At 45.5% G+C, this 19,536-nt stretch overlaps 1 protein-coding gene and 1 long non-coding RNA gene across 3 annotated transcripts in view; one reads left to right on the forward strand and one right to left on the reverse strand.

Moving 5' to 3' along the window:
* Positions 1 to 1,444: 1,444 nt before the first annotated feature.
* LOC139084509 (uncharacterized) lies at positions 1,445 to 5,709 on the reverse strand. Its single transcript, XR_011541944.1, has 3 exons — positions 5,183 to 5,709; positions 4,315 to 4,436; positions 1,445 to 1,785 (listed from the first exon to the last, which is right to left on the reverse strand). It is a non-coding gene; the product is annotated as an uncharacterized lncRNA (long non-coding RNA).
* Positions 5,710 to 5,772: 63 nt separating this feature from the next.
* The window catches only part of EMILIN2 (elastin microfibril interfacer 2), a 51,029-nt gene continuing 37,265 nt past the window's right edge, over positions 5,773 to 19,536 (forward strand). The window contains exons 1-2 of one of the 2 annotated variants that reach the window (XM_070627483.1): positions 5,773 to 6,125; positions 6,664 to 6,786. In XM_070627483.1, coding sequence (XP_070483584.1) covers positions 5,992 to 6,125; positions 6,664 to 6,786 — 257 coding nt within the window. In that variant the 5' untranslated portion in view covers positions 5,773 to 5,991. The remainder of the gene's footprint in view (positions 6,126 to 6,663; positions 6,787 to 19,536) is intronic. The other variant, XM_070627484.1, reaches the window with a different exon arrangement.

Below are 19,536 nucleotides of genomic sequence, written 5' to 3' on the forward strand. Positions count from 1 at the left end.
ATTCGGTCACCCTACCTATCTTTAGATGAGCGACAAAACGAACTAGAGTTTTCCCTACCAGCCTACACCGTACATGTGACAGTGACAGTCCTGCACCCCTTCCTCATGTTCAGTACTCCTCAATCCTACCTGGCCCTTGGCCTCACCCACCTCCTGGCTACTTCTAGGCCACTTACCTCAGTCTAGCTGGTCTACCAGCTGTCCCCTGCCTTTATTTATTAAAAACATACAATTCACAAGGTCACATTAATTGCCCCTTCCTCTCTTGCACTCACATTCATTTTCGATATCATAGCTGAGTTAAAGCAAAACAAAATAAAACACTAAGCTTAAACCCACTCTTCTCCATGGTCTTTCCTAATTAATATTCGACTTTTCTGATTGCCTCAAGTTCTATTTCTTTATCATCACCTAGGTACACATTTTTTTACTATACTAAATTCTATTTACGGAACGTAACTTTGTAATTGTTCTTAAGTCATACCTGTGCATCTTGCTTCCCAGTCAATTAAGATGATAAAGAACTAGATATGTCTTTTCCTGGCTCCCATATTGCCTGGTATAGTGTTCAATATGCAGAACTTCCTCAGTATGCTTACTGATGAAACAGACCTTTTGATGGTCCCAAAATTTCAAGAACTTTTCCTTATCCCCCCAAATGCAACATTTTCTTATTGCTCCCAGACTTAAGTTGAAATACAGTTGATCCTCATTATTCACAGATTCCAGATTTGTGAATTTTCCTACTGGCCAAATTTATTTGTAATTCCAAAAGCACTACGTGCAGGACTTTCATGGCCATTTGTGGACTTTCTCAGAGTGGCGAAAGATGTGACTTCCTCCATGTGCACATTCCCAGCTGAGGTCCAGCAAGGCAGCCCTCTGCCTTCTTGTTTTAGCTCTCATACTATAAACAAGTGTCCTTTTCATGGTAAATTTAGCGTCAGGTCTTTTGCATTTTTGTGCTCCTTGTTGGTGATTTCACTGTCTACAACGACCCCAAGCACAGTGCTGAAGAACTGTCTACCGTTCCTAAGCACAAGAAGGCTGTGATGTGCCTCACGGAGAAAAGACATGTGTTAGATAAGCTTTGTCTCGGCATGAGTTACAGGGGTGTTGGCCGTGAATGTCAATGAATGAATAACATATATTAAATAAGGTGTCTTTACATAGAAACACACTTAAAACAAGATTATGTATTGATTGGTTGACAAAAACATTGTGACCAGAGGCTTGTAGGAACCTAACCCTGTATTTCCCCTAGGAGCAATTGTTCAGTATTCACTAACTCAGTGTTTGCAGTGACTTTATATAGAACATACTACACCAAATAATGAGAATTGACTTATTTAAGTACTTAAAATTTAACTGTTTGGAACTGCACAACCTGAAATACTAGAGTTAATTTGCTCATGAATACTATTCTAATGAGTAAGGACCAAGCTTGTGCTAAAATTTAATAATTTATTTTATAATCATCAAACACATTCTGCTATTTAAAATATTTTGTTGATTCCACAGCAATTGACTCTCATTCCATAAATAAATGATGAACTACAGCATAGCTTGGTGTGGCTCATATATATGAAGATATAATTGCCTAAGCTGTTATAGCTCTCATGGAAACAAACAAATAAAATTCTAAGAACCTATTTTTGTCAGTTATTACTCATGAAGAAAAAAATGTGTTCAAAACCACACCATAAGTGTAACAGCAGTGAATTCTTGAATGTAGTATATGGCCTACAGTTAGCTGTAGGAAGCATTCTTAAATCCAAGAAACATCTGAAAAAAATTAAGGGATATGGAATTAGTAATTAATTTCATCTTTTTGAAGAAGAAGAAAATATTCACTATTCAATTGCCTGATGATCTGAGTTTATTTTCATAGCGTTATTAATCCTCCCAAAGATCTCATTGAACTGTTCTAAAATAAATTCCTTTGCAACATAGAGGATGAAATCTCCTAACAATAAGCTGAGCTATATGCTTTCTCTTGGGGAGCAGTAGAAAGAAAACTGGGCTAGAAGTCAAGAGCACAGTATTCTATTCCCGACTATCACATGGGGAGTCATCCTGACTGAGTCTTGAATGTGCCCTCTTGAGAACCACTTTGTATTTCTTATTCAAAAAGAACTGCAATAGATAGTCAGCTTCCCATGTCAGTTGGCACAACAAAAGAACACAAAGCTCCTGAACCTGATTGCAAATTTGTTGCAATGCTGAAGTGGTGAGTAACAATAACATTTGTAAATATTGATCCTCCATTCACTGTGTGCCTGCACTGTGTGGAGCTGTTTACTCGCCTGATCCTCCCTACAGCCACATGAGGCATTCCCATTTTCAGGAGAGAAAATGGAAGACTCAGGCTTATTGACTTCTCCAAGATCATTGGCTGACGAGGTGAGGGTATCTGGTTTTGAACAGTACACTAACTCCATTGCATGAGCTCTTAATCACTACTTTTTTTCACGTATGATGTCAACTTTTCACAGTTTTGATAGTTTAAAATGTATTAAGGCACATGCCTCTGATCAATACAGAGAAATTTGCTCCTGACATCTTTCAAGAAAGATAATTAAAATAGCCATAATACTTAACAAAGTTGTTGAATAAATCAATTGATAAATAAGGTCTGTCGTGGGTTCAGAAGATATTGAGATTTTGAGTCTTTAGCTATGTATAGCAAATAGGATATTTGCAAATACGTAAGTTAAGAAAAACTAAAGAGAGCAACTGTTTTTTGTTCTGTTTTGGTCTACTTGAGCAAAACCTTTGACGAGACAGGAAAGTAAATATTGTCTGTAAATTTTGATGTCTGGGGACTCATTGAATTCATTCTGAATGTACCTTGTCCAATGCAATGCCTATGTCAAGTGAAGCTAAACAAAATTGTATCAACTGAACCTGGCATTCCAAAACCAAGACCGAGCTAGACGATGCAGCCAGTTAATTTTTCTCAGCAACATTTCAGTCTCTCTTTCCCTACCAAACTGCATTTTTTTAAAAAAAGAATGAAGGGCATCTTATCACTAACTTAGGAATGTGTAAGACATTTTCTTATGGTGTATTATGCTAGAAATGCTTTGTAATAATTTATTCAAGACATCCAGTCTTCAAGGACTTTCTTTTTCCATCACTAGATAAGCAGCATTAGATATCTGAGCAGTAAAGATATCTAAAAGTACACCTAGAAATCAGGGGGAAATGTTTTTGAATTCTAGAAGCAAAGATGAAGAACAAGAAGTGTGGGATGCCACGGCTAGTCTTATGACTCTTGACCACATCCTAGTGCGAATCGGTTCATCTTGAGCAAATGTCTTGTGCCCAGATGACTGAACGTGGGGAGGGGGAAATCTACCCGCCTGCCACCTCTGTAATGATCACCCCCCTCCTCCACCAGGGACTGAAGGGAGTCTGGGTACCCAGAGTGTCCCCACGTACGGAGCTTAATGAGCGTCCTTTATCATGACCAGCAGCGAGGGAATGGATTTGATGAAGGAGTTCTACTTTGCATTGTTGCTTAGGTAAGTTGGTCGCACAATCAGGAGAGTAAGTTATGATGGCGCACTTTTGTTTTAAAAGCTGAAGAAATTTCTTCAGATTTCTATAGGAAACTGACAGTTTTCAAGCCGGTAGTTAGCAGCTTATAAGGAATTCACACTTGCAGCATTCTGCCAATTATGTCCACACAATTGCTTATAGCTGGGACCAGATGACCTGCCCAATTAATCTGTTTCCTAATCTGCTTAAATTCTCTCTTCTCAGGAAGCTTCCCTCTGTCTTCTGGAGGGTTCTCTGGTTCCTGAGTCTGAAGTGTCCCTCCTTTTGGCGAGAGAAGAGAGAGGGAAGAGGGTCTCTTGGGATGTTGGCCTCAAGTCTTCCTGAGAGCCAAGAGTCTTCTTCCATCTTCCCAGAGCAGCCCCTCACCAGGTACACGTGGGCATGTGTCTAGAGAAACACATGCGACAAATACTGTCTCACGTAATTGACTGTACATCAGAAACTTTACCCCCTTCATTGCACAGGAACGCCTGGAAGTGCTATAAACACAGCACCATGTCAGTCTGGGCTCACTCATGAATCCTCGGTATTTCTGCACAATACCTAGCATGTGACAGATGCTCAGAATAAAATTTACTTACTGATAAATGCCATTTGTAGTTGATTAAATATAGTATGGTGGTCATCTCAATGAAAAGCTGGCCCTCAAACTCTTGGACTAGAATACAGCTTCCTAGTATAATTTTGATTCAGTGGAAAAAAACAGATTCGACTTGATCAGTCCAACTCACTCTCGAGTTTGAGAATTACCTGTATTGAAGAGAAGTCGTAGTCTGTTAGCTATCAGTTGTAGACCTACATAACTTGTGTTTCCTCCATTTTTTTCTTCTGTCATTCTTCTTCATTTCTGTCTCTGTTTCTTCCCCATGACCCTTTATCAACAAAAATGGTGTTAGGATGAGGAGAACAGGGAAGTCATACAGAAAGATCCAGATTGGGTTACCCAAGGCAGCTTTTTCTCCCTTTCTGGGCTTCTCCCCTCAGGGAGGCTCTTTTGAAGCCCAGGATGACTTCAGCCCACTATTTGCATGATCTTCCTCTTAGAGAGTTCACGGGCAGACTATGTCCTTACATGGTATAATTTTCTGCTCGGCTCTTGTGAAGTTTCTACTTAGGGAATTTTCTTTCTTCCATTTGCAAATCAAAAGGCCCCATAACATCATCAAAGCATATTAGAAATAAAGTGGACGAATGACTTCATTTAATCAGAGTAGAGAACATATCAAAGCTTTAGTGTCCACGTAATTTACAGCCAACAGCGCCTGTGCGGCCACAGAGACTGCAGTTACTCTGTGCAGCCTCCAAGCAGCCTCCCCGCTGTGTTCGTCAGCGGCAGCGGGTTCCCTCAGACACGCGCCTCTCCAACACCGCCAGAACGCAGCGCTTCGGCGGGGATTTTACCCAACGCTCCTCTGTGGAGTCGCTTCATCCCCAAAAGAAATGGGGAGATTCGAGTAACTCAAAAATAGGCAGAAAATAGGCAAGCGAGTGAAAAGACAAATGTCTAGCAGTGTCTGAGGTGTTAAGCAAAGGCGACTGTTGTGGAGTAAACGCCTTTAACATTGATAGAAAAAGAAAGGTCAGAATAGGACCTGAGAAGCAGAGGCTGTGAGATTACCTTTCAAAAATTAGGGCAGCGTTTATTAGAGTCTGACGCTGTGCTTCAGAACCTGTTGGGAAGCGGTGGGGCTGTCGCTTCGACTGTCCCCTGCTGCCCCGGACGCTGACTTGGAAACTGTTAAATGGATGCGTAAGGCAGAGTCGAGGAAAGAGGACTCGCGTTCATTTTCCCCTAAACTCATCCTAAGTCCAAACGTGGAGAACGGCCGAGTCCTGCCGGAGGAGGAAATCCGAGTCGAGTCTGATAAAGAACTGATAAAGATGTCCCTCACTCACCCTGGGAAGCCGGCACCCCGGCTCGACGTGAGGACCGCCAGACTCGCCGACTGCGGCCGCTTCCCGAGGGGCCGGGGGCGCGCCTGTGGGAAGGTGGGAGGTGGAGTTGCCCCGCTTCTGGGAAGAGACCAAAGGAATGAGTAATTGGAAATTCTGTAACGGAGACCCTTCTCCCAAACCCTTTAGCCCTTTTACCCCAAACCCCCCGCCGAGAGGCGAGGAGACTGGAGACAGGGAGACTTGCTGGAGGGAGAGTCACGTTTCGGAGAGGGAAGTGAAATAAAGAGGGCGGCACCCGGGGGGACCTGTGCGTCATTGAGGGACCGAGGAGAAGCGCGGGCGCACGGGGTGGAAAAGGAGAAGCTGGAGCGAGAAGCCGGAGGGGGCGGCCGCGGAGCGCGGGGGGGCGCCGGGAAGCGCCCGAGCCTCCTGACTTCTCAGGCCGCGCCCCGGCCGCCCGCAGACTCGCCGCGCTCGCCCCGACCCGCCGCGCTCCGGATCCGCAGGCGGGGCGCGCCCGCCGCGCGCAGAATGTGGCATCGGACACGGCCCCGGCCCCGCGCGCCCTGGCGCTGGGCGCTGGCGCTGCTGGCCCTGGGCGGCGCGGGGCTGTGCCACGCCGGCTCGCAGCCCAGGCAGCCCGCACGGCCCAGCGCCAGGAACAAGTAAGTGAGCGGCCTCTCTCCTCGCCCCCGGGATGGCGAGGCTCCTTGCAGGAGCCCTGGGCAACCCCCTTCCCCTCCCCGACCCGCCGCCGAAACCCCCAAATGCCCTGCCAGGAGCGATGAGCAGCAGTCTGGGGCTCCCCTCAGGCTGCCCTGGGTGGCCGTGCGCGCCCCAGCCGGCGCGGGGCGTCCGGGGCGACCTCTCCAGCGCCTCAAGCAGTGCTGCCTCCGGGGCGTGGGGCACAGGGAGTGTCCTGCAGAGCGAGGCGATCAGGAAACTACTGTAAGGAATTACTGGAGCCCCTGGGACCGTGGTTGCTTTTCTTTTCCCTGTCTTTTGTTGGATAAAAGTGCACGCTCTCCAAAGGCGCACCCGCGCACCCTCCGGATGTCTGCTTTGTGGAGCTCCCGCCTCCGCAGGAACGACGGGCTCCCTGACCCTCGCTCCGTCCGCTGCTGTGTGGCTCGTCCCCTCTTCCCCAGCCTCATTGTTCTCCGCATTTACACTGTGCGCTTCTCCCTCTCTCCTTCTCCTCAGGAACTGGTGCGCCTACATCGTGAACAAGAATGTGAGCTGCTCTGTGCTGGAGGGAAGTGAGAGTTTTATTCAGGCTCAGTACAACTGTGCCTGGAACCAGATGCCCTGTCCGTCCGCGCTGGTGTAAGTCGTGGAGCCGAGGAGCGGGCGGGGCGCGCCCGGCCTGGGCGATGGGGGTGGGGGTGGGGTCGGAGCGTTGGGCTCCAGCCCGTCGGTAAATCTTTTCCGGAGCGAGTGAAAACTCAGCGGCTGGAAAGTTTGAGCGCTGAGCCTGCTACCAGGCCCGTTGGGGTATTGAAGAAGCGTGTGCTGCCTTGAGTGAGCGTTGAGGATGCGCGCGACTTGCGAGCTTGCGATGACCAGGGCAGAGGAGGGATGAACAAAACTCCCACCCCCACTTCTCTTTTTTTCTTTCAATTTTATTACTAACATAAGGCAGCTGGACCTAATTAGATCCATATTGTGTGTTCTGGGGCACACAGAAGATTCCAAAATGTATACTGCTAAGAACTTTTAGATGAGGATTAGATGAGAGGCTTGCTCTAGCCAGTGTTCTCAAACAGGCGAGTTTTGTCCAAATGTCCCCATAAAACTGACTTCTTCCAGTGTCGTAGATTTCTAAACTCAAGTCGCCAGGAGAACTTGCTTAAAAGTGTGTCGTCGTTGGTTTTTTTTGAAGTTAGATTTGGGGATTCGGCTAAGAGGTTGTCAGGAGAGAATGGTCCTTAAAGACAAGGGGAAGAATCAATGATCTTTGTGCTTATAAAGATTTCACCGTCTTAAAAAAACAAAGAGGAAGCAATGCAATAGAGGACAGATTCCGTTAAATACATCACAGTCATTCACTTGTCATCCGGCAAGTTTCTGTGCTTTTGTGTAAGTCAGATATAGGAGGATGAGCCAGTGTGAATAAATGGCTGTGGGGGAACACGTGATGGTTGAAATTAATTGTTTTCCCTTAAGAATAAGTTGTTTGTCTTAGAGCACAGTTGTCATTACAGCAAAGAATAGCCAGTGGGCAGATCTGTCTTTGGCAAAGCAAAGGGGCGACTGACTGAAACTTGTGCTCCAGGAAACCTCGTTCCAGAAGGCAGTAGATGAGCCTTCAGGCGTGAGGCGGAGGTGGTCCCTGGTTCACCCCACATGGACTGCTGTGGGAACTGCCAAAGGGAAGGGGTAACTCCTATTAGGCAAAAACAAAAAGACACCCACCCCCCAAACAAAACAAACAACAGCTTAGAGAGCCCCACTTTCTATACACAGAGAATCAGGCTGAAATTGAATTGTTGGCTGTCACATTGAGTTGGGTGCCTTGTCAGAGGGGTGCAGGACTGGCATACTGCCTGTACCTCTCGTCAGTAAGATGTAGACCCCACAGTCTCTGGCCGGCAGTCAGTGAAACAAGAGGCAAGTAAGACTTTTACACTGTGGAAAGGACAGGAACAAGTACTCAACACAGTTTGGATAGATTTCTTTAAAATTAGAATTACTAGTCTAGAATATTTCATTCATTTTACACAAGAACTACATTTTGTGGTTTGTTCTAAACTTAATACTTGTGACAACTCAGAGATATAAATGAAATTTTCATTTTGGGAAGTAATGCTTTTCATTTAAAATATTTTTTTAAAATATAACTTTCTGAAATTATTTTAGTGCTTGGAAAATAAATGGCAATTTAATTGTTGTGTTTGACCAAAACTCAGTGAAACAGATTCTTGGTTGTCAGTGGGGAGCAAATCATCTCTGGATCATCAGGTTAATGAAAGGCAGTGGAGTGTATTTTTGCCACCCAGTGGAAAGGACAACAAAAATTGCTATAAAAAATGAGAGATGTTGGGCCAGCCCCAGAGGCCTAGTGGTTAAGTTTGGCACACTCCACTTCAGCAGCCCAGGCCCGATTCCCAGGTGTGGGCCTACACCATTTGTCTGTCAATGGCCATGCTGTGGCAGTGGCTCACATACAAAAAGAGGAAGATTGGCAATGGATGTTAGCTCAGGATGAATCTTCCTCAGCAAAAAAAAAAAAAAAAAAAAAAGAGAGAGAGAGAAGAGATATTTCTGTTGTTTTATTAAACAAAACCAAAATAAGTGACCTGGGTATTTTTCTTCAATAATAACGATGTAAACAATTTAAGAGGATTTTTACATTTTAAGTGCTGCATTGTGAGTGTGAAATTTTAAAAATAAAAACAGACTGTTTTAGGTGATCAAGCTGAAAATCTCAAAATTAAGCAGTTAATTCAGTCTTGACCTTTTTCTTTGTTTCTTTAGAGATAGGAAAGGAATGGTTTACCTTATTTTCATCTAGTAAATGTTTCCAAATTTTGAGGATTAGTGTATGAATGAAGACAAAGGGAGAAACATCCCCTTTATACTTAAAGAGGAATGGCTATTGAACAGGAAATTTCCCAGGTGTTTCTGATGAACCCAGAAGCTTGAGCAATGTCTCTCAATCCACGGGTATTGTCAGGTGAGGTTTTCATTATCGGATCCGTAGAACCTGAGGCCTGTGGAAGTGAAGGTTCTTTGGAAGCTCATCCTAGAGTTACCGAGGGATGCATTCCGGGTGGTGGTAGAAGTACAGGACTGGAGGTTGGCAAGATGCTGGAGCTAGAAATGCAGTTTAGCAGCTGGTGGCAGTTGAGCGTCCAGGGTGGCAGGTGTGAGCCAGCGAGGCCTTGATATAGTTGGATGGTTGGAGCACAGCTGAGTTGTTAGGGGCAGGGGGGCAAGGCAGAGGAGCCAGGCAAGGGGAGAGAGCAAAGCCAAGACTTTGGAGGAGGGAATTCCAGCTCAGAGATGCCAGGCAGGGAGACCCAGGAAGCTGAGGGGTCCAGAAAGGCCGGTGGTCTTAGGTAGCAGGGAGAACTTGCTTTTGCAGGAAGCCAGTTTCAGGTCAGGGGTGTACAGGCTTATAAGCTGTGTGAGATGAGGGGTGTGGGTTGTGAGGAAACCCAGTTACACAGGAATCCAAAGTGTTTCAAAGGCTTTGGTGGAAAGAGGAGTTGATCGAGCCAAGCAGGTGAAGAATTACTTAAAAAGAGAAAAAACTGCCTGTTTTAGGAGACAAGCGAAGACGCCAAAGGGAGAGACCGAATATGCTCTGAGACTGAGGGGGAGACCAGCTAGGAAACGAGGGGTTTGGTGGGGAGTCCCTCCAAGTAGGAGGAGAATGTCTGCGCCTGGCATGTCCTTGGGCACCAGGCCTCCATGGGCCGTAGAGACCCAGCATGTGTGCAATTCCAGAAGGTTAGATGATGCTCCATTTGCGTATACAAAGAATCAGATTCTGGATTGCAAATTTAAGAACTGTTATGTGAAACTAGGAGCAGGAAGGGCTTTTGTATGGCATGTGGGTTTTTTGAGTAATTTTCTGAAACGGTAAAGAACCTTCTGTGTGTCAGGCTTTTCATTCCATATATTTAATTCTTGTAACAATGCTTCAAGAATACCATTGTCCCAATTTTATCAATGAGGAAACAGAGACCAGACGTTCCCTTGACTTGCCTGTGGTCACATGACGGGAAGGGGCTGAGCGGCCTCCAGATGCAGGACAGTGGCCTTTGTGGACTGGTCTCTGTCCCTGGAGCGGTGGAGAATGTGTTTGTCTGTCTGTTTTAGTGTGTGCCTTCAGTGGGTTGCACGGTACCCAACTATTAAGGACATTTACACCCTCGTTCATGGAAGGCAGTTCCCACGTAAAAATGATGGAGAACTGTCTGTGTACGTGTGTGCGCTTAAATTTCTTACTGTGGGTCATTTGCTATGATGCAATGGACGCTGTCATTTTTCACGCTGTCCACTGTGTTAGACAGTTTGTTTCTTATTTTAATAAAACACTGGCAGACTTGGTTTGATTGGTTTGGGCTGTGAGGCCAGTTGTTTTAGAGGGTGGTATTAGTGAGGCCAGGGTTGTGGGGTCCAACTGGCCTGGCCAGTAAGCCCGACCCCCTCAGGACCTCCACACACATCGCTGAGCTCGGCCACCGCCCTGAAATCTGTCACCAGGGGATGGTGGTAAAAGCATGCTTCCAGAAAACAGTTCAAAGTCCATGCCCCATGCCTGTGAGTTAGTAACACCATTTGTGTAGAAAGAATTCTTCATTCCTATGAAGATTTTCTGTCACTTAGGAATTTAAAATTAGGGGTCTGTGTGTGTGTGTGTGTGTCTCTGTCTCTCTCTCTCCTCTGTCTTTCCCCCTCTCTCTCCGACTCCATCTCCCCTCTCTTGGTCCCCCTCTCTGTGTCTCTGTCTCTCTCTTCTGCACAGGCGCTAGATGTAAGGAAGGGTCTGGATCCCTGAGGCTTCAACAGAAACTGGTTTGTCTTCCCTCAGCTCATTCCTAGGGGCCCCTGATGGGACGGAGGAGGCGGCGAGGGGCTTGTCCGCTGGAGGCCCGTGGGGAGGGGCAGCTGCCTGCAGATCCTCGGGAGCATGAAGCTCGATGGTAGTGATTTACCATTTACTCCCAGTTCTTAAAGTAGTTCTAAGTTTCGCCCCCCGAGGTCTTTGTTTTACCTTACACTTCCACATTAAGAAAGCCAGATCTCTTAAAATTTCGTTGCATTGAGGAGTTTTTCTGTTTCATCGTAAAAACCACCGGCAGTCGGGCCTGTTTGGTGGGCTGCCACCTCACACTGCCGCCCACGCAGCGCTTGGGCCGTCCCGGCGCATCCCACCCCTGAGTCTGAGATCTGCCGGGCGGCACATAAGGGTAGAGAGGGTCTGTCTTGGTCGCGGGCTGGTTTTAGGGACGCATTTTGGGAGAATGGGAATGTGAACAACTTAGAATTCTTTCTGCGGGGTATCGGGCTGGATGACCTTCCCGGAAGGCTTAATACAGTGTCGGGGCCCGACTTGGTGAGACTGTCGCCCTGGAGGCCATTGTGGGAACGAATGCGCCCCTTAGACTCATTACCTTCCGGCTTGACAGCGACCCCTGGGAGCATTATCCCCATTTTACAGGAGGGCGTGTAGTTAGGACGCAGCAAAGCCTGGATCCAGACCCAGGTCTGTTATTTCCAAGCCTTAGGCCCTTCCCACTCCACACTCCCATAGCCCCTTGCTGTCTAAACCCACCCCCGAGGGTGTGTGTGTGTGATGCCTGGCGCAGCCCGTGCTGTGACGCTGGCACCTCTGTGCCATGGGAAGGGCCCGAGGTTCCTTGGAGCCCCCTGCACGCGGGTTGGTAGTGTTTGGGTGTACCGCTGCTGGAGAACAGCGCGGCCTTTCTTCTTCTTCTTGGACCAGCCTTTGTTTCCGTTCATGCATCATTCATGCTTCGTGGCAGTAGCTCCACATACTTGGTCACATAACCTCCCACTCAGCTTGCGTTGGACCTGCTGACTGCTCTTAGCATTTGAGGCATTTGGGGGCGTGCTGTGTGCAAGCAGCTGCCTTGGGGAGGATTCCGAGGTCCCCAGATGTGAGGCAGGATGACTCCCCCTGTATTCGCTCCGCTCCCACCCCTGGGCTGAGGCTCTGTTCCTCTCTGATACAGCAAACTGACTCGGGTTTATCAGCGTCTACCCACCTCCGCCCCCGAATCCTTCTTGGGCGTGTTGATCTCGGTGGAATTTTTCCTATTAGCTCTTTAGAAAAAATCTCATCAGTCAGGGGAGGGATCTGGGTGGGACCAACTGGAGAAGGCTGTGCTGCTGTGATAAAACGGACTAAGAATTTGCGAATTTGCGAATTTGCAGCAGGTGTGAGTTCTAAGCGCTGAGTTCCAGAACTCCTCCAATCCTCAGATTCCAAGGGGAGCAGATGGTTATTCAGTTGGAAGAAAAGCTGCCTATTAGAGAGCGAGCTCAGCCGGGAAAAGCTTATTTTCTTTTTAAACAAAGGACACAAGGCTGGGGAAAATATGAGGGCTTACATCTTCCTGAGTCAATTCTACGTTCTCTACATTCAATTCAAAATGTGGGTTTTGTGTGTATAGCTTTGGGGGAGTGTTTTTTCCTTCAGCTTTTAGACAAGTGTCTTGGGGTCCATCGACTGTTAGGAGCCTGCTCCTTGGTGTTGAGGGAAACTCGAATGGAATCGAGCGAGCGGGAGCCGGCATGGAGGCGCCTGGGGTGTTTCCCTCGGGGGCTTCCATCCTTATCAGCCAGTGGGGGCTGTTTCTCCGTACCTCCCCAGAGTCTTCACACTTTCCTCTCCGGTTTCTTTGTTCTTCTGCTCTTTCCCCTTCCTAGGTTCCCAGTGGATAAGACGCTGTGTTTGTAGAGCCCTTCGGTGTTTCCAGAACACTTCCAATTTGTTATGTTATTCTCATCACAAGCTCAGCGGGGAAGATGAGATTGAGCAGAGATGGACGGGATCTTAGAAAAAGAACTTTATGCTTATGGGCCACGTTTTCTACCTTTCTTATCTTGGAGAAAAATGCATAGGATTCAAATAGAGGTTATGGCCTTAAGCAGAACAGTTTGCTTCTTGTAAAACCATGTTTTAGTCCCGTCAATTGATCTTCCTCTGCTGATCTGTTCTACCCAGGTTGGCACTTTGTAAATGAATTAAAATTTTGAAGTAGTGAGAAAAGGGGAGGTGGAGGGGGCAGGGGTCCCCTGAGGTAGTCCCTGGAGGTGGGCTGGTGTGGCCAATGTGTTCTGGAAAAGGAGAGAGAAAACTTGGCTTCTGGCCTGAGCTCTACCACCACTGAGCTGTGTGACTTCAGGCAAGTGACTCAGCCTCTCTGAGGCTGGTTTTCCTCATCTCTACATTACGGGTGAGGTAACATAGCTGACAGAACTTTTAAAAACCGCCCTGTCACACTCCCGTCAGGTACAGTAGCCAGCACTGTCTGATGAACCTTCTGGTCTCCTTGTGTAGAGTGTTCGCCTCAGGGGGTCTTATCTCTGAGGGCTTCGAATTTGAAGTTAATGCGTCCTGCCCGTTAGAAAGATCGAAGTGCTAAATAATGAAGTAAATAAATTGAGTGAACTAAGATTATAATGACGAAAATGAAATGACTGAAACTGAATTTTAGTGGGAAGGGGAGGGCAAAAGGAGCAATAAGGCACATGTGTATGGGGAAGGATGGTAATTTATCTCTAGGTGGTGGACATGATGTAGTCCACACAGAAATCGAAATATAATGATGTCCACGTGAAATTTATATAGTGCTGTAAACCAGTGTGACCGCAATTAAAAAAAAAAACTTTAAATCAATAAAATTCCTGAGTCACACTGAGAAAAATAAAATAAAATCAACTTTTAAACGCAAAGTTAAACTCTTAGAGACGCTTTGCAAGCAAAGCCAGCAGTACAGTTTCTTTTGGGAATGCACATAAGTGATCATGATTGATTTAAAGTAGATGTTCCAGGGGCTGGCCAGTGGCGGAGGGGTTAATCTCGGAGCTCTTGTGGCCCGGGGTTCGCAGGTTCGGATCTGGGGCGTGGACATGGCACTGCTCATCAGGCCACGCTGTGGTGGCATCCCACATACAAAATAGAGGAAGATGGGCACAGATGTTAGCTCAGGGCCAATCTCCCTCACCAATAAAGGAAGGGAGGAAGGAAGGAAATGTTCCGGGTGCCCTGGGCATTGACGGCTGGTTCTGCAGATGTCTGAGAGCCTGGTAGGCAAGTCAGTAAAGAGAGGTCAGCGAGGTTCCAGGTTGCTGTGAGTGGTGCCTGACTCTGCTGATCCCTAGTCCACTTTTCATGAAACTACTAATATGCTGCTTTAATTCTCTACTTTTAGAAAAAACCCTGTTCCTCAAGTTAGTCATATTAAGATGTCACTAATGTTTACTGAATAATGCAGTGGGTGCTGCATAGGACGGTGACAGCATTTTGCATGCTGCTTTTTAAAACCCGAAACTGACAGACTATGCCAGCGTTCAGATTACTTCCAGACTGTCACCCAGACGTTCTGATTTGTCGTTGGTTGCATGACTCTTTCACTACTCGGAATTAACTGCTTCTGTGCTTGATGAAGCAGTTTTCTGGACTTAAAAATAACACTTGATAAAATGCTGGGAGTGTGACTTCTCCTTAGGAAGAGTGGTTTCTCGGTAGGATCAAGAGAGTAAAACAGTAGTTTTCAGCGTGACAGCAGTTCACACTGGAGGGAAAGGAATGAAACGATTAAAACGAAACTCACCAATAAGTTTTCTTCTTTCCTTCCTGTTTTCAAGTGGTGATGGATGCTGAAAAAAAGTGGGAAGTGTTCAAACCAGCCAAATTCCTGGTTTGAAAGTGCTGGAGAAGCAAACTTTTCTGGGTGTGTCAGGACCCAGCTGTGCTTTTTATTTTTTTTTCCACCTAAGAACATATTAGACTATGAAATAGGCCTAAAAATTATTCTCTGCAGTGTCAGCCTTTTAAGAGAGTGCATATTACTATGCATTTGGTTGAAAGAAATTTGAGTAAGAGACAGGTTAGGTGAAGCTTTCTCAAACTCGTCATTTCGGTGAAAGGGAATTTGCTCTGAGACTTCTCAACTTTTTCCTAACTTTTCCCATCTTTAGACACATTTGTGATTGTACGGGGTCTGCCGAATGAGTGGGATGAACTTGGTTATCCTTTACGGAGATTTGCTCCCAATCCATTGTAAAACCAAGCACTGGAGAGTTCCCTCTTGCTTCAAGTTGTTTCCCTACATCTGTTCAACAAGGATGCTGTTAAAGATCGTGGGACGAGGACGTGAATTTTTTTCTAAACCGTAGTGGTGAAAATGCCACTTGTTTTTCTGCTAACTGAAGCTTTTCCATGTATCTTGAAAGCAGAGCATGAAAGCTGTGGTGCTGGTTGCGACAGAACTCGGGGTGGGGGTGAATTGCACAATCGGGCCCTTCACGGGAGATCCTTTCACCATGAAAGCCTTGCTCTGGCTCGTGTCAGTTTCAACCCAAGTCACTCTCACATGCTGTGGAATGAAGGACTTGGGCAGGGAGGCATAGTCGAGCCTTTCGGAAGATTTGGAACATTCCAGAATCTCGAGTCTGGCCAGCTGTCCTGATAGTGTTCAGGCCTGGTTTATGTGTCAGGTGGTCTATGCTGGAGAATGTTCGGCTGCTTACAGCTGGGGCAGCAACTTTCGAGGACAACAGTGCAAGGTCAGGGCTCCGGCTTGGTGGTGATAAACACTGCACCTTTCTCCCATCCCAACACGTTGCGTCATTTTCTGGCCACTCTCAAGATATTTGGGAGTCATTCTGTTGCATCATTGCAAAAAAAAAAAAAAAAAAAAACTAGCAGGATGGAACCCAGATTCCCTGTTCACTGACAGTGCCGCCGGGGGGCAGGGGGGGAGTGGGGAGCAGAAAGACCAGTTATGGCTATTCCTGAATGAAGTCGCAAGGTACCCTTTAAACACTCCTGGTCGGAATGTCACTGGAAAATAATGATCCCAGTGAGTAGTCACTCTTTGTTATATTTTCAAGATGCTAATTTATGTCCTTGACATTTTGTTCACACAAAATGGTAATTTGAAGGTGATTATGAAAAAGAAAATTCTGTTTTGACTATCTTCCTTAACATTGATTGATACGTTTAAAAGTAAAAAAAATAAATTTTAGGCTTGAGTTCCAATGTGTAAAACAACCGGTTGTGTGTCTGAAGAGTCATCTGATACATTAAACAAACAAACAACTTTAGTTAAATCCTCATTTTGAAACTCTGAAAAAGACTTAGCGATGCTGGTTTGGTTTCTCCTTCACTGAGATATATTATTGGATGGTCAAGACAAGGCTGTCTAGCACTTTGCCTTCAGAGTCCTGAAGACATTTTAAAATACCCTAACGTGGAAGTATATATATGTATGTAAAACAGCTTTATTGGGGTATAATTTACATAAATTGTATATTTTTAAACTTGTGTAATTTAATGTTTTGACGTGTGTATGGGCCAGTAAAACGAATATCACAAGCAAGATATTGAACACATCCATCACCCCAAAAGTTTCCACATACCCCTTTCTAACCTGCCCTCCAGTTTCTCCCCACACCGCTCCTCTCCAGGCAACCACTGATCTGCTTTCTATTACCATAGAAGAGTTCGCATTTTCTAGAGTTTTGTGTAAATAGAGTCATATAGTATGCACGCTTATTAGGCTTTTCTCATTCAGCATGATTATTTTGAGGTGTCTCCGTGGTGTACTAGGTATCAATAGTTGATTACTTTTTATAGTTGAGCAGCGTTCCTTTGTATGTGTGTGCCACCATTTGTATATAGTTGTTTTGTAGCTGAGGACTTGTGGAAAAATACAGTGTGTGCAAAATCATTTATATTGATAGGTTACTTCTCTGATTTTTCTGAAGACCCATTGAGGATGGTGAATACATAGCAGATGTAGAACACTAGATAAAACCATAATGGAGTAAAAAAACCTATTTCTCATTTATAGTCACGGAAAATGTTGGCTTAAGGCTGCATAATTAGCATAGGCCATTTTGAATTGGCAGAAAGCTCAATAGGGTTAAAGGAGACTTATTATTTGAAGACTGTCGGTTTCTCAGTTTCATTAAATAAATATTTTTGTGTAAAGCCTACGTCTGGCCCAGGACTAGGCCCCAGGGGACACAGCCAGGAACCTGAACTCCCTCTTGCCCTCCAGAGGTTCATGTTCAGGTGAAATGAGACGTAAACAGAAATAATTACAAAATAAAAGGTAGGAATGAGAGCTGCAATGAGAGAAGCACAAATAGCGGCGGATGTTCAGAGGTGGAAGAAATTATTTCCAGCCAGGAGGAATCTGAGAACTTGTTTGCGGGTGGTGGTATTTTAGCAGGGCTTTGAAGGAAGGTTCTGGTTGAGTATACGCAGCTGTGAGAGGACACCAGCATAAGGCAGGAAAGAACCTGAGCAAGGGCCTGGGGTGAGAAGCGGAGGGACATCTGTGGGGAAGAGTCAGTCAAGGTGTCGGCAGGGCCGGTTCCTCCTGAGGGCCGTGAGCGAGGATGTGCTGCAGGCCTGTCCCCTTGCCTCATAGCTGGTCATCTCCCCCATGTGTCTCTTCACGTCGTCTTCCCTCTGTGTGTGTCTCTGTCCAGATTTCTGCATAAGGACACCAGTCATACTGGGTTAAGGCCCATCCGAATGACCTCCTTTTAACTTGATTACCTCTGTAAAGATCCCTTCTCCGAATAAGGTCGCTTTACTGGGAGTGAGAAGACCAAGATATCTTTTTTGGGGCAACCCAATTCAACCTGTAACAACCAGGGTTGGGAGTTTGGGCGTTATCGTTTAGGCAGAGGGGAGTCATGGGACGTTTTCCATCAGGGACATCATCAGAGCTGTGCTTCCAAATGTTGATCCGGCAACGTGTGCAAACTGGATTTGAGAGGGGAGAGAACGGGGCGGGGGTGAGGGGCGGCGGGAGGGGCCTGTTGGGTTCTTGCCAGACCTGAGGCAGAGGTGATGGAGAAGCAGACGCGGCCGTGGAGAGGATGAGAGGCCTCAACCCAGTTCGAATGGCCAGGTGATAGCTCATTTTGCTTAATGCATGGTAATACTGCATAGGTTTGAGGATATGTGAAGAGCTGTCACTGAGCAATCTGTGTCATCCGTTGTCCCAGGCATTGATAAAAAGTGTGTTGTGAAGGAAGGCAAATTAGTTCATGGATTGTCATTTGGAGGTTATGGCAGGATTGCCCTTATCCATAGGACAATCAGGACCTCATTATTTGTCACCTTTGATGATCAGGAGCCAACTATAATCCTTCACATGAGCAACTGAGTCCATTATTATAGAAGGAACCCATATTTTGTATCTTACTGCATATTTTTGCCTTATAGTAAATATATATATACACACACACTGTTTACAAATTTCAATTACATAAAGCTTTATAGTTTCACAGTTTTTATTCTTCTGTTGTCTAATTTTGTTCTTCCAATATCTGGGAGGTAGAAGAGGGGCAAATGTTATAAATCCCAATTTATATTTGAGGTATCTGAGGATTAGAGAAGTTTTTGGGTCTTGTCTAACTGGTCTTTGGCTGAGTTGGGACTAGAACAGCGACTGTTGTTATGGAAAATAGAATTAGACATTATTCTCCGTATGGTCTCCATAGAAGTATGACTGTTCCATTTTGGATACTGGTGGCTCAAGGAAAGCCATAGTGTGGTGCCTGGGTAGCATCTAGTAGGTGCCAAAAGGGTGTTTGCCGAATGAATGGATGAAAGAGAGAGCATGTGGGTTGTTTTTTTATTTTTCTATTTAGACTACTTATTTTTACAACAGTTTAAGGTTCACGCAAAATTGAGGGAAGATGCAGAGATTTACTACCTACCGTCTTCCCCTACACACGCACAGACTCCCCCATTATCAACACCCTCAGCCACAGTGGTCCATTTGTTACAACTGATGAACCTACATTGACACATCGTAATCGCCCCAAGTCCATAGTTTACATTAGGGTTTATTCTTGGGAGGGCATGTGTTTTTAGCTTGTCTTCCCTCCCATTGTTAAGAGTCGTATGTGCTGAGTCTGATTTTCAGTTTTTAGTCATGGAGACCATAAGTTTGAACAACTGTCCATGGCTTGTGCTTTAAAAATGAAATTATGATGTATATACATAATTTTTGAAAATAGTTGTTAATACTGAATGAAAATGCTATGGCTTGCAGCTAAAATGAAGATTTGAGATATGGTAGATTCCAGTTAAATCAACCAAAGTAATGACATAAATTGTAATTTAGATTCCTGAACTGACTATCTCAGCGTAACCTTTAAAGTTTTTGCCGAGATGTAAGTGTATGTTGGCTCTCTTTGTGATGTACGTGAGGGTTCATGTTACACAACTAAGAAGAAGGATTTGGTGTTATTGGGAGGGTACAATGACCAAAGACAGAACTGCATTTTGAGAAAGTTAATACTAAAAACATAGGGAATTTTTCTAAAAACATAGGGGATTATTCT

Source organism: Equus przewalskii, chromosome 7 (genome assembly GCF_037783145.1).
Source record: "Equus przewalskii isolate Varuska chromosome 7, EquPr2, whole genome shotgun sequence".
Lineage (NCBI taxonomy): Eukaryota > Metazoa > Chordata > Mammalia > Perissodactyla > Equidae > Equus > Equus przewalskii.